The sequence below is a fragment of the Palaemon carinicauda genome, chromosome 32 (genome assembly GCF_036898095.1).
Source record: "Palaemon carinicauda isolate YSFRI2023 chromosome 32, ASM3689809v2, whole genome shotgun sequence".
In the NCBI taxonomy this organism is placed as follows: Eukaryota; Metazoa; Arthropoda; class Malacostraca; order Decapoda; family Palaemonidae; genus Palaemon; species Palaemon carinicauda.
Window position 1 is genome coordinate 15,479,041 of NC_090756.1, and position 13,300 is coordinate 15,492,340.

Below are 13,300 nucleotides of genomic sequence, written 5' to 3' on the forward strand. Positions count from 1 at the left end.
GGTGGCAAAATATACAGATAACACCCGCGCCGTGTGTATTTTACACAATGTTGATAATATCCAACATTACAGAAAACTATACCAGCAAAATTTATTAAATTTTCAAATTCAAGTGTGGCACTAATCATTTTTTCCCTTTCAGGTGGAAACAAATTTGTTGTATTATGCTGACTAGGTATATTTCTCATTACATATATCAAAATATATTACACGTTACTTTATGTTTGGTCATTTATTGTTAATAAATGTATATCAATGCGTAATTGCGTCTTATTTCGCCCTACAATTGATAAAGTAAAGTATAAGCCAGGGTTTTTCTAACCTAAGTAAAACTGCATAATATTATATGTCTGGACAATATATATAGCTGATACTTTTGCTCCAACACGAGATACAAACAGTGAGACTTCTGTATATCTAGTTGATGCTATGTTCCGATACATTATACAAACCGTGAGACTCTTGTATATCTATCTGATGCTATGTTCCAGCACAAATATACAAACAGTGAGACTCTTGTATATCTAGTTGATGTTATATTCCAACACAATATACAAATCGTGACACTCTTGTATATATAGTTGATGCTATGTTCGTTCATACATTATATGCAAACCTTGAGACCCCTTTCCTACTGTCTAGTATGACTCTTCCCTGATTAGTAGTAATGACGTATAACGGTAACGTCATATGTCTCAATGGTCTGGATAACCATAGGAAAATTTGTCCCAAGGTTAAGGCACCTATGAAAATCCACAGATACAGTACTTTCTAGTAATTCTCTGGTGAACTTCCATCAAGACGACATGGCTTGGGCCCTGTTCCTTCGCTGATCCCCTCGCGTAGGAACTGGACATCACTACATGTCAGTTTAGAGGAGGGAGAGTGTTTGAACGGGACATGGTATCCTGCTCGGAGGACAGAGACCAACTATGGTTTGGCCCCGTGAAACATCCACCTCTGCCACCTGCTCTGTAAGTATCCTCCCATCGGTGCACTAGCATGAAGAATAATGGCCCCCTAGTAGTGGAATCGGCATTGCCTTCCACTTCTCGAACTTCTACCCAAAAAGGGCTGTTTGGGCTCCAGCTTCTTATAAGCAGCCTACTTTGGGGCTTGAGACTCCTTCTTGCGCCCCTGACCGGTGACGACCTTTGTGGCAGTGGTACCGAGGAGTATGGTTGGGTGAGAAGTCATTGCCCGATGTAGGAGGGAGTTTTGACTCCCCTTCTTCCATCTCTCTCCATCTCTCAGTGCCTACCTCGATATCCTCCACGTTAAAGAGGGAGAGACAGTTCCCTGAAGAGTTGTGAGGCTTCACAGCTTCTTGCCTTGGTACCTGTCTCTGGAATTTTGAGATGACGGTATCCCCCCTTCTCAAAACCGACGGTATCCCCCCTTCTCAAAACCGATGGTATACCCCCTTCTCAAAACCCAGTTGATCGACTGGTTGAGAACGTTGTGGGTAAGGATTTCCACCGTCCTGGCACCTGAAAAAGGAAACACGACATTACATTCTTCTTCTGGTGGGTGAAAAAGTCTTCAATCCCAAAGAGGTATCCCATGGATCAAAGGACAAAGGGCGTGACCTTCTAAACCAGGACAAATACCCCATGGTGGAGCCTCACGTATCAATCACTCTGGAAAGGGAGAGAAAAATTAAAAAGTTTCAGGGACAGTTTGTATGTCTCATATGGAATGAAAGAGGGAGAGAACAAAAGCATGTCTGTTCTCCACCGTGCCATAACAAAAAGTGACGTCGTTTCACAGGCATTTGTGTGTTTGAGCGGGGTGGCTGGTCTAACTCCCACTGACCTGCCCCGCTAATTACTGGCGGGTGGTTATACCTCGCTAACAGTCTTTTGGCTAGTTTTCAGCATTTGCCAAAATAATATCCACTTTAAAGCATGAAATGGTTTGTATTTGTGCCGGAACAAAAGAATGTTAGAGTTCAACATATTAAATGTTATGATATACAGTACAGTACTTAAAAGAACTTTCTTCCTTTACAGTATAAAGATACACTGTTCACAAGAGTTTGTCTTTGGTACAGCACCGTCCCTACAACAAAACCAAAATTCTACTGAACTGATGCATTGAATAGTCCCAGGAGTGGTAGGGATGACAAAATCAAACATGATGCACAATCGCACGCTTCAAACTGAAGCACAACAGGTTCATGCTTTTTTTAAAGTCTCCGTAAATTATAAGTGAAATGACAAATTTGTAGATAATTTGTATTTATCCTAACTATACAAACCTTAGCTATTTAATAGGGGATTACTTTCGGCGTAGCTGAAATGACGAGCCATTAAAATTTAGCGAGAGGTAACTACCCATACCGCAAGTTAGTGTGGGTAGGGGAGGATAGCTTGCTACCGCCCCCCCTCACACACCTGTGATTGAGCTCACTTTGCTTACAGGTAGGAGTTCAAGGGGGATAGGGCTGGCGGGTAAGTTTGTTTAAATAGCTAAGGTTTGTATAGTTAGGAAAAATACAAATTATCTACGAATTTGTCTATTCTGTAACTGGAATACAAACCCCGCTATTTAATAGGGGTGACTCAGCCATTAGGTAGGGTGGACGTCCCAGACAATCTGGCTTTTGGCTTTACCCGGGGGCTCCTTATCTGAGTATGTCAGTACTCAAAAATAAGGAGTCCCTGCACCTCGCTAAAACCTTGCTACGCAAGGTCAGTGGCCTACACAAGCTGTGTGTTGAGGTATATAGAAGTGTGACTATCCAGGTAAAGTTATTCAGAGTTCTTTAGAAGGAAAAACTATATAACTAGGACTTTCCCAATCCCACCTCGCCAGGGTATGGGGACGCAACAGTATTAGTCTTAATACTAGGTACACAAGGGAGCATGGTTTACCTGCAGTGGTTTGAGGTCAGCTGCGCAAAGAACCCAGGATGCTGCTTTCCCGAAGAGAGGGGAGGATGAAGAAAGGAATAAGAGCCAGTCAAACCTTTTCATTCACGCAGACTAAAACCGGGTAACAATGCCCTCAACCTTCTGCTAATTGTTCAATAAGGAGCTTGAGGTCTTGAACCAGCTGTCGTGCAGCCCCCACAGGACCGATAAAGAACATATCGAGTCTCCTGTGGGTCACGTCTTGCAGGTAGTGGGATGTGAATGTGGTCTGACGTTTCCACATCCCAGCTTGAAGAATCTGCGCCACTGAGAAGTTTCTCTTGAATGCCAGGGACGTAGCTACGCCCCTGACATCATGAGCTCTGGGGCGACGTGAAGGAGGAGGGTATGGATTCAATGCATGGTCTATGACCTTGCGAATCCATGCTGAGATGGTGTTCTTGGTGACCCTCCTCTTGGTCCTTCCTGTGCTGACGAATAGTGCAAGCACACAGGGATGGGCTGCAGCTGTTCTCTTCAGATACACCCTCAAATTCCTCACTGGGCATAGTAAGAGCTGGTCTGGGTCATCTGTTACAAAACGGACACTAGAAATCTGGAAGGAGTCGAATCGTGGATCCGCTACTCCTGGGTTCTGAGTCTTAGCAATAAACTCAGGAACGAGGCTGAACATTACCTCTCCCCATTCCCTTGAATGGGCGATGTCGTATGAGAGACCATGAAGTTCACTGACTCATTTGGCCGAAGCCAAAACTAGCAGGAACACCGCCTTCCAAGTCAGGTGGCGATCAGTTGCCAGGAGTAATCGTTCATAGGGAGGTCTCCTAAGAGACCTGAGAACTCGAACCACGTTCCATGGGGGAGGTCTCACTTCTAACTTAGGACAGGTAAGTTCATAACTCCGTATGAGTAAGGAAAATTCTAGCGATGAAGAAATGTCCATTCCTTTCAGTCTAAAGGCGAGGCTTAAGGCTGAGCGATAGCCTTTTACTGCCAAGACTGACAGGCACATTTCTTCACGCAAATAGACGAGGAACTCCGCTATTGCTGGAATAGTGGCATCGAGAGGAGAGATACCCCTTCCACGACACCAACCACAGAAGACTTTCCACTCTGCCTGGTAGACTGCTGCTGATGACTACGCAGGTATCCAGACATCCTAGTCGCAACTTGTTGCGAAAATCCTCTCTGAGAGAGGAGATGCTGGATAGTCTCCATACGTGATGTCGTAGCAAAGCTACGGCTATGTGGAATATGCTGGCATGTGGTTGTTTGAGTAGATTGTGTCGTGGAGGGAGTTCTCTTAGGGGGCTTCGTTAGGAGCTGCAGAAGGTCCGAAAACCATTCTGCGTGATGCCATAGTAGAGCTATGAGGGTCATTGAAAGATTGACCGATGTTCTGGCCTTGTTGAGTACACTCCTCATCAGACAGAACAGGGGAAAGGCGTAAACGTTGATTCTGTCCCACCGTTGTTGGAATGCATCTTGCCAGAGAGCTTTGGAGTCTGGGACTGGGGAACAATACAGTGGAAGCCTGAAGTTCAGGGCCGTTGCAAAGAGGTCCACAGTCGGAGAACCCCACAAAGTCAGGATTTTGTTGGCTACTAGATGATCCAAAGACCACTCGGTACTCACTATATAGGATGCTCTGCTCAGGTTGTCGGCAAGCACATTCCTTTAGCCTGGAATGAAGCGTGCCGACAGTGGTATCGAGTGGATTTCGGCCCATCTCAGTATCTCTACTGCTAGATGGGATAGATGTTGCAAAAAAGTACCTCCTTGCTTGTTGATGTAAGCCACTACTGTGGTTTTGTCGCTCATCACCACCACTGAGTGGCCCGCCAGGAACTGTTGGAACTGTTGAAGGGCCAGAAAGACGGCTTTCCTCTCTAGGAGATTTATGTGAAGGTACTCTTCTGACTCTGACCAGAGGCCTGAGGTCGTGTGGTGCAGCACGTGGGTCCCCCACCCTTTTTTTGAAGCGTCTAAGAACAGCATCAAGTCCGGGAGGAGGACGAGAAGATCCACTCCCTTTCGTAGGTTCTCGTCTGCCACCCACCACTGGAGGTCTGTCAGTTCCACTAATCCCATGGGGATCCGGATGTCTGGGGAATCGCGAGTCTGATCCCACCGGGACTTGAGTTGCCACTGGAGGGATCTCATCCTGAGACGACCATTGGGAACTAGACGGGCCAGCGATGAAAGGTGACCTAGGAGACGTAACCACGTTTGGGCTGGAAGTTCTTCTCGTCTGAGAAAAAGTCTTGCGACCTTTCTCAGCCTTGTTATCCTGTCATCTGATAGGAAAGCTTTGTGGAGATTGGTGTCTATAATCATGCCTAGGTATACCAGACTCTGTGTAGGAAGCAGGGATGACTTCTCGAGATTTACCATGACCCCCAGATCTTGGCAAAGTCTCTGAAGTTTGTCTCGGTGTTGAAGAAGGGTTGACATCGAGTCTGCTAGGATTAGCCAGTCGTCCAGATAACGGAGGAGACGGATGCCAATCCTGTGTACCCAAGATGACACTAAGGCAAACACTCTGGTGAAAACTTGAGGTGCTGTGGAAAGACCAAAGCACAGAACCTTGAACTGGTACATTCTGATGTCCCTTCTTCAACAGGGTCTGGACTTCTGCCGGAAGGGCCTGCCCCCTTGCCGATCCCATGGCAAGGGAATCTATTGACACTGGATTCCTGGTCAGGGGAGGGAGAGATGTTATGAATGGGACGCGATTTTCTAGACGAATCACGCAGTTTGTCCAGGAATCGGCCCAGAGTTGCTTCCACCTGTCTGAACAACTTTGTAGGCATCCCCCCCACCCCCTGGTGGAGACGCAGGGCGAGTGCCTATCCTAGCGTTTGTGGCCTCGGCCGCTCCCTCTAGGATTCTTTCTTCCCATGGAGGACTTTTTGCCTTTCCTGTCCTTGACAGGAAAGGGCTTTTTAGACACTGTTGTCTTCGCTGCTAGTTTCGTCGTCATGGTCTTGGTTGGACGGGACTGCTGAGGTGCTGGAGGTTTATAGGGCTTGGATGTCAAAGCCCTATGGAGGAGGGAGTCTCGATGAGACTTCCTCCGTCTCTCAGCAGCAAGTTCCACGTCCTTAAGCTCTGAAGTACTGTATATTTGGATGGACATGAAACTCAGATAGATCCTTCCTGAATGACTTTATTTTTAGAACTAACTTATAATGATATACAGTTTAAAAGAAGACAAGATAGTTAACAGGGTAGTTATGCTTAATGAGTAGTAAGTATCTGTAAACACAAATATAACCTCTGGTAACAGGTATTTATAAACGTAAATACTTAACACCTTTTCCCCTCGGGAAAAAGAATGAAAGATTAAAGCAAATAAAAGGATAAAGCAATCAATAATTAAATGGTGGCATAGCTTTGAATAAATGATACAAAAACATACATAATACTATTAATCAATTTACATTCTAAAATAGTCAGGTGGTCTACTTTGTCTGGTAGACCTTCGAAGTTTTGGTAATTCAGATATCGATCTAACAGGTGAGTCATCAGAAGTTTTATTTTTTCTGCCGCCTCCTTTTCTTCTACATTTGGGATTTCATTCTTCTCTGCACCTGCAACTGCATCGCCTAACTCTTCACGAGTATTTATGAACTCTTTTGGTAATGGCGGGTCTGGATAGCTGACCAACTCTGAAAAATCATGTGCTAAAAGCTCATTTTTGTTATCTTGAGAATCATTGGAGATCAGTCTCATTTGATCAATATGCCTCTTCCATATTAAGTTACCGTCCACTTGTACATTGTATGTGCATGGACCCAATTTAAGAACCACAACTCCTCGAGTCCATATGCCCTTCTTGGTATTTTGACGATAATCCTGAACCAGTACCACGTCCCCTATATCGAGTTCCCTCATTGGTTTCTTGTTCTCAGAGGCTTTTCTTTCAATTCGCTGAGATGCATCTGGGTGTAGTACATCAAGGCGAGTGCGTAACTGCCGACCCATGAGCTCTGCAGGCGTGCGCTTTGTTGTACAGTGAGGTGTAGTTTGGTAAGTCAGTAGAAACTGACATAACTTGGTATTTAAAGATGTATTACACGATTGCAATGTTCTCATCACCCTTTTCATTCCTTGTTTGAATGTTCTTACTGTATTTTCAGCCTGCCCATTACTGCTTGGGTGATAAGCGGGTATCAGTATATGCTTTACACCATTTTGGGTCATGAACTCTTTAAATTCCTCAGCCACAAGCTGTCTTCCATTATCAGACACGAGCTCTACACAAACCCCATGCTGAGCAAATACCAGCCGCATGATCTCGATGGTATTCATAGTTGTAACTGATTTCACTGGGTGTACTTCTGGCCATTTTGAATATGCGTCAATCATAATGAGGTACATTTGTCCCAGGAATGGTCCTGCGAAATCCACATGTACTCTTTTCCACGGACCAGAAGGCCATTTCCACGGATTACCCTCAGCATGAGTCGGCATTGGCTGAGTAGCCTGACAAGCAGAGCACTCTTGCACAGTGTTTTCAATATCTTGATCAATATTCGGCCACCACACATGCAAGTGAGCTAATCCTTTCTTCCTAACAATCCCCAGATGACCACCATGTAGCTCTTCTAAGATTTGAATCCTATATCTCAACGGTATTACCACCTTGGCACCTCAAACAGGTGGGCCCCCTCTAGAGAGGAATGTCTGAGCCTATTTATTTCGACGCTGGGGACCTGTTGGTGGAACCTCTCAGACACTGCATCTCGACGCTTCAAGATGGTGTTTGCCCACAAGTTTGAAACTTGGTGGGCAACAAACTCGATCGTGCGAGTGCCTGAGAGGAGAAAGGTCTCCATTGCCTTCCTGGTACGCTCCTTGGAGAAATCCTCGGATCGTACCAGGAGTCCCAAGGTCCCTAACCAGATGTCCAGCCACGAAGTAGCTTGCATCGCATACTTAGTGACCTTTTCCTGGTTAAGGACTTCGGCCGCAAAGAACGAGACCTGCCAGCTGGAGAGTCTCTCAAGAGGGATTCCACTGGTTAGCTCTTCCAGAGAGTGGTGAAGTGGAAGACCTGAACTGGGCTCCTCTAGGATCTCAAAGTACCTCCTCTGCTGTACACGAGGTGGGAGGAGCTTGTTTGTAGATCCGGCACGGTTGGAGGAGGCAAAGTCGGAGAGCTGTTGGGCGATCTTATCCCTGGTGCTCTTCAACCCCTGAGACCAGGGCAAGGCTGCACTGGTCTTTGAGGGTTTCTGAGTGCCGAAGACAAGGTCTAAGATCGATCCTTGCCCTCTCAAAGGGATATCTCTGGGTCGGAAAACCCAGTGAGAACCCTCATTAGAGTCAGAACCTGCCAGTATGCATGTTCTGACTCTTGTTGCTCTCCTCCTGATGTTGGACTTGCAGCGAAGTCTCCTTCTGTCCCCAAGAGCTCTTCTTGGGGTGAGTGTCGGACATTCCTCGAGTGGTTGGCTGTCTCCGTTCTTGTAGTCCTAGTGGAGGACTTTGGCAGAGTCTTGGAGTCTTTGGACTCCTTCCGGGGAAGGAGGTAAGACTCCAACATCGAAGGCCTGAGTGTTGTATCCCTCCTGATCTCTGACTGAGGGGAACTCTATGCGTGAAGGGAGGTTTCCTCCAACGGTGGAATGGAGGAGGGCCTCTCCTCACTCGATTCTCTTGGTGAAGGATGGTCTTCATCAGAAAGGAAGGGAAAATATCCCTTGATGGTCTGGACGGAGTCAGCTTCACCCTCGGGGAAGTGACCGCATCGGAAACTCCTCTTTACAGCTCTGACTAGGGCACTGAACCAAGGCTGCTGACTGACTGATGCAATGTCAGACAGATCCTCTAAAGGGAAAGGGACTGAAGGTTTCTACGAGGAGTCACCGTAATAGGTGGGTCCGCCTTAGAAGACAGTTTAGGGATCCTGAACCCCTCTGCTTGAGCCTGTTTCCCTTCTCCCGCAGGGCGCACTGGAATGCATTTGCGGGGAGGGGAATTAGGCGATGGTGACCTTGCCGGGTGTAGTTCCTGCGCCCATGCCTGTTGGCGCGCATGCACAGGTGAAAATTGGCGCGCAGGTCTTGGTGCGTGCGCGCGGGAGAGACTTGGATTGCGCATGTTGGATGCACGCGCGTAGGCGTGTGATGGCGCGCTGGTGAGTGATGGCGCGCAGGAGAATATAGACGTGCAGGAACTCGTTGACACACAAGTGAGTACTGGCGCGCGGGAGCATGCTGGTGTGCGGGAGAGCGCTGGCACGCAGATGAGTATTGATGCACAGAAGAGCGTTGGCACGCAAATGAGTGTTGACACGCAGGAGAGCGCTGGCGCGCAGGAGATCATGGGCGCGTAGGCACAGGGTGCGCAGATGATTGCTGATGCGCAGGAGATCGTGGGCGCGCAGGAGATCGTGGGCGCGCAGGAAAGCGCACGCGCGCTGGCGCATAGGCGACCCTGGGCGTGTGAGCGCAGGCGAAAGTGGCCGCATAGCGTGCAGGAGAGTGTTGGCACATAGGCACATGATGTTGCTGCCGTCTATGAGAGCGAGCAGGTGAAGGGGCGCGCCAAAGCGCTGTAGAGCTCTGACGCGCAGTTTGACGAACTGCTGATGTCCCGTAGGTTGGCGAGCTGCAGGGCAATGGCGCGCAGTTACGCACTTTGATAGAGCCTCAAGAGGCTTTACCGGTGACAGGAACGGTGATGGAAGGTCGGCAGGTCTGAAGGGTGGATGGTCAGGAACTGGGATGTGCCCTTTGTAAGGGCGAGCATCCACCGATGGGGATCGCGAACGATCCGCAGAGAGATCCAGGACTGAAGTCACAGGACTAGTAGCAGGAGCAGTGACCATCGAAGGTTAGATGACTGCAGCGGAGGCTCCTCTGGAGAGGACGGCTGCGACGACAAAGCAGACGAACAAAGGGGCGCCTCTTCACTAATGGTGAAGGGAGACCTCTAAGGCAAAGTGGAGGGTGAGCTTTTCGACGAAGGCGCCCTCTGGGGCCCGTTGGATCAGCAAGCTGACCGTGAGCCACAACAGTCCTCCGAGGAGGAGTCTCTATGAGTGAACTCCCCCGAGGGGAAGAAACACTCGCGGGAGACACAGACGTTGGACTTAGTTTCCCCCTCGAAGGATGTTCAGGAACGAGGGAAACTAAGTCGGCAGCAACCGCTGGAGAGTCTGGAGGGGCAGAGGAGTTGGATGACATTAAGTGTGACACCTCTGACACTACAACGTCAATGAGGGCCAGAGGATCTACCTCTGACGGCGACGATGACTGATGAACAGAAGCACCCATACGGATGAACTGCAGCAAAGCTTCCTTTGAGGGCGGACCCGTAAGCCCCAAGGAACACCAAATCTGCAACAAAGGGGTTAATGACAAGGCCTCACCCGGGGGGAGAGGTGGGGCAGCTTCGCTAGGGGAAGCAACACCATCTCTCGAGAACCGGGGTTGGCCAACATTAACTTGGTCTACGCTACTACTCGACGGTCTCTCGTAGGAGGCCGAACGAGTGGGAACTTCGGAGGAGGGTCGGGAGACGGAAAAAGAGGCCTTGGGTTTTCCTCCCTTCGAAGGAGAAATATACCGCTTGGACTTCTTCCGCTGTCGCCCAAACCTCTCCCACTGAGAGGAAGACCACTCCCTACACTCATTACACTTATTTACACTATCACACCATTGACCTCTGCATATAGGACAAAGGGTGTGAGGATCTGTCTCCACCGCCGACATAAACATTCCACAAGGGCGGCCAGAGAGTCCAGGGCAGGTGCGCATGATCGCTGAAGTCAACTTCAAAAACACACACTAGAGAAAAGAAAAAGCAAAAAGTCATTAATGGCTGACAATTTACGGTGAGGATGAAGAGCGGCAACGTCCGATCACTATCTGAGCCGAAAGCAAAGTGAGCTCAATCACAGGTGTGTGAGGGGGGGGCAGTAGCAAGCTAACCTCCACTACCCCCGCTAACTAGCAGTATGGGTGGTTAACCCTCGCTAAATCTTAATGGCTCGTCATTTCAGCTACGCTGAAAGTAATGCCCTATTAAATAGCGTGGTTTGTATTCCAGTTATGGAACAATTAAACAACAACAAATAAAAGACTTCCTTTGAAATACTCACTTGATTAATAGTTTAATAGAAATACTTCTCCAAGAATGTCAGCTTTCTCGATAGATCCAAATCCTGCTGTTGTAAACCAGGGAAAAATGAACTAGATCAATCAATTGATACATCAAGAGGGTGCTGGTAACTCAGAATGTTGGCGTAACTTCGGGGACCTCCAGATTGCGTTCGACAATGACCGCGGCAACGTATCTGTAAAAGGAATATGTGGTAATTATCAAAATTAGAAAACGGACAACTAACACCTATTCGATCACAATTAACATCCCAGACAATCAATCACGATACAACTCCCCAGACAAACTTTGACTGGCAACACGGAAGCAACTGACAACTTAAGGATAAGCAATTCTGAAACAATTTACTCGTTTTACAAGAATTTTGGATCTCTCAAAGACTTTCTAGTCCTCCTGCAGAGACTCCATTTGCTCTTGGGTAGAGTGATTCACTTTAAGCATTTAGAGAGCACCCATGATCTTAGCTTATTCTTGAACTCGTTTACCTTGTTATATTTTACTACATCCGCTGGAAGTCTATTCCATGTATTTTCTAATTTATATATTAATAAATTCCCACATTAAGTGGTGTTGTATCTTTTCAATTCCAGTTTGTATCCGTTACCTTTGGACTCATTGGAATGTTTAATTACAAAATTTTTTGGAAAATTGTATTTTCCCTAACTATATAAACCTGAATCCTTAAACGGGAGTAAGCTATCAGCGAAGCTTGACATGGCTATTGAAATTTTAACCCGGTGGCGATAATTTCTGCTGGCTGGCAGGGATGCCCCACCCAACTGACAGCCTACAGAACCCTCACTTTGATTTTCAGCCTGAGACTCATAGGGGGGCTGGTTATAGGGTGGTTATGCAGGTTGTCATAGGGTTACGACTTGTCTTAGGGTTACGACTTGTCTTAGGGTTAAAACTTGTCTTAGGGTTAAGACTTGTCGAAGGGTTACGACTTGTCTTAGGGTTACGACTTGTCTTCGGGTTACGACTTGTCTTCGGGTTAAGACTTGTCTTAGGGTTAAGACTTGTCTTAGGGTTACGACTTGTCTTAGGGTTACAACTTGTCATAGGGTTACGACTTGTCTTAGGGTTACGACTTGTCTTAGGGTTACGACTTGTCTTAGGTTTACGACTTGTCCTAGAAGTATCACTTGTTTTATGGGTACGACTCGTCTAAGGGTTACGACAAGTCTTAGGGTTACGACTCGTCTTGAGGCTATAACTTGTCTTAAGGTCTATGACTCGTCTCAAGTTACAGATTTCCATAGATATTCTTACATCAAAATCATTCAAATAATCTATAAAATATAAATATGCCAGAAATACTTCTTTTCTCCATTAGGAATATTGTGCTACAGTATAACTCTACCAGTTTTTTCCCTTTTAAAATGTGGTTTTTCGTACATAATATCTGACATTTTTTAAAACATGTACGTTTTGAACACTATAGGTTTCCCCTAATTAACTGTATCAAAATATCCGAATTCTTATTTTGGAGCCTTTGTATAAGGGCTGACAAGAACACGTGCACAGAACACTAAGCTAAACTTCCCCACCTAACCTACAAGCTGGGTCCTTACCTCCTTACCTACGGGAGGGGGGATAACGCCCCCAAGCAACCCATTTTAGACTGCTGTATTCTTAGCGATAGGGTTAGAGATAGGGAGTTATGGGGAATGGGCCTCCTTATACAAACACCCTCTTATTCATTTCATTAGAAATATTGTGCTATTATTATTGTTATTATTACTAGCTAAGCTACAACCCTAGTTGGAAAAGCAAAATGCTATAAGCCCAAGGGCTCCAACTGGGAATAAATATCCCAGTGAGTAAATATGTAATGCCTATCCTCCGACCGGTATCCTGCGGCCACAGTAGACCGCTATATCCTGCAGCTAAGTCTCGCTATATTATAATATTTCTTAAATTGTAAAACTAGATTCACAATATTGTATTTCAAAGATGAATATTTTCACCGTAAAGATAATCAATTTGAGGGTACACTCGGGCACACTATTCTATCTTATTTCTCTTCCTTTTATTTTGTTAAGATTTTATAGTTTATATAGGAATTATTTATTTTAATGATGTTACTGTTCTTGAAATGTTTTATTTTTCCTTGTTTCCTTTCCTCACTGGGCTATTTTCCCTGTTGAGGCCCATGGGCTTATAGCATCCTGCTATTCCAACTAGGGTTGTAGCTAAGCAAGTAATAATAATAATAATAATAATAATAATAATAATAATAATAATAATAATAATAACAATAAATTAAATACACCAAAAACATTTTTTTA

At 46.2% G+C, this 13,300-nt stretch overlaps 2 protein-coding genes across 3 annotated transcripts in view; both read right to left on the bottom strand.

Annotated features, from left to right (window-relative positions):
• The window catches only part of LOC137625274 (zinc finger protein OZF-like), a 70,474-nt gene that overhangs the window by 22,129 nt on the left and 35,045 nt on the right, over window positions 1–13,300 (bottom strand). For both annotated transcript variants that reach the window (XM_068356073.1, XM_068356074.1), the window contains exon 2: window positions 10,990–11,184. The gene's annotated coding sequence lies outside the window, so the exon portion shown is untranslated. The remainder of the gene's footprint in view (window positions 1–10,989; window positions 11,185–13,300) is intronic.
• LOC137625494 (uncharacterized) lies at window positions 6,248–6,974 on the bottom strand. The gene is made up of 2 exons (XM_068356404.1): window positions 6,470–6,974; window positions 6,248–6,270 (listed from the first exon to the last, which is right to left on the bottom strand). Exons 1-2 carry the CDS (start codon window positions 6,972–6,974, stop codon window positions 6,248–6,250), a joined length of 528 nt encoding a protein of 175 aa, XP_068212505.1.

What these genes read in the sequence shown, in the direction of transcription:
- LOC137625494 (XM_068356404.1), bottom strand. Translation starts at nt 6,974, where the DNA reads ATGAGAACATTGCAATCGTGTAATACATCTTTAAATACCAAGTTATGT. An exon ending in GTTAGGCGATGCAGTTGCAG is followed by an intron (nt 6,271 to 6,469) that starts GTGCAGAGAAGA and finishes ATTTATTCAAAG; the next exon opens with CTATGCCACCATTTAATTAT.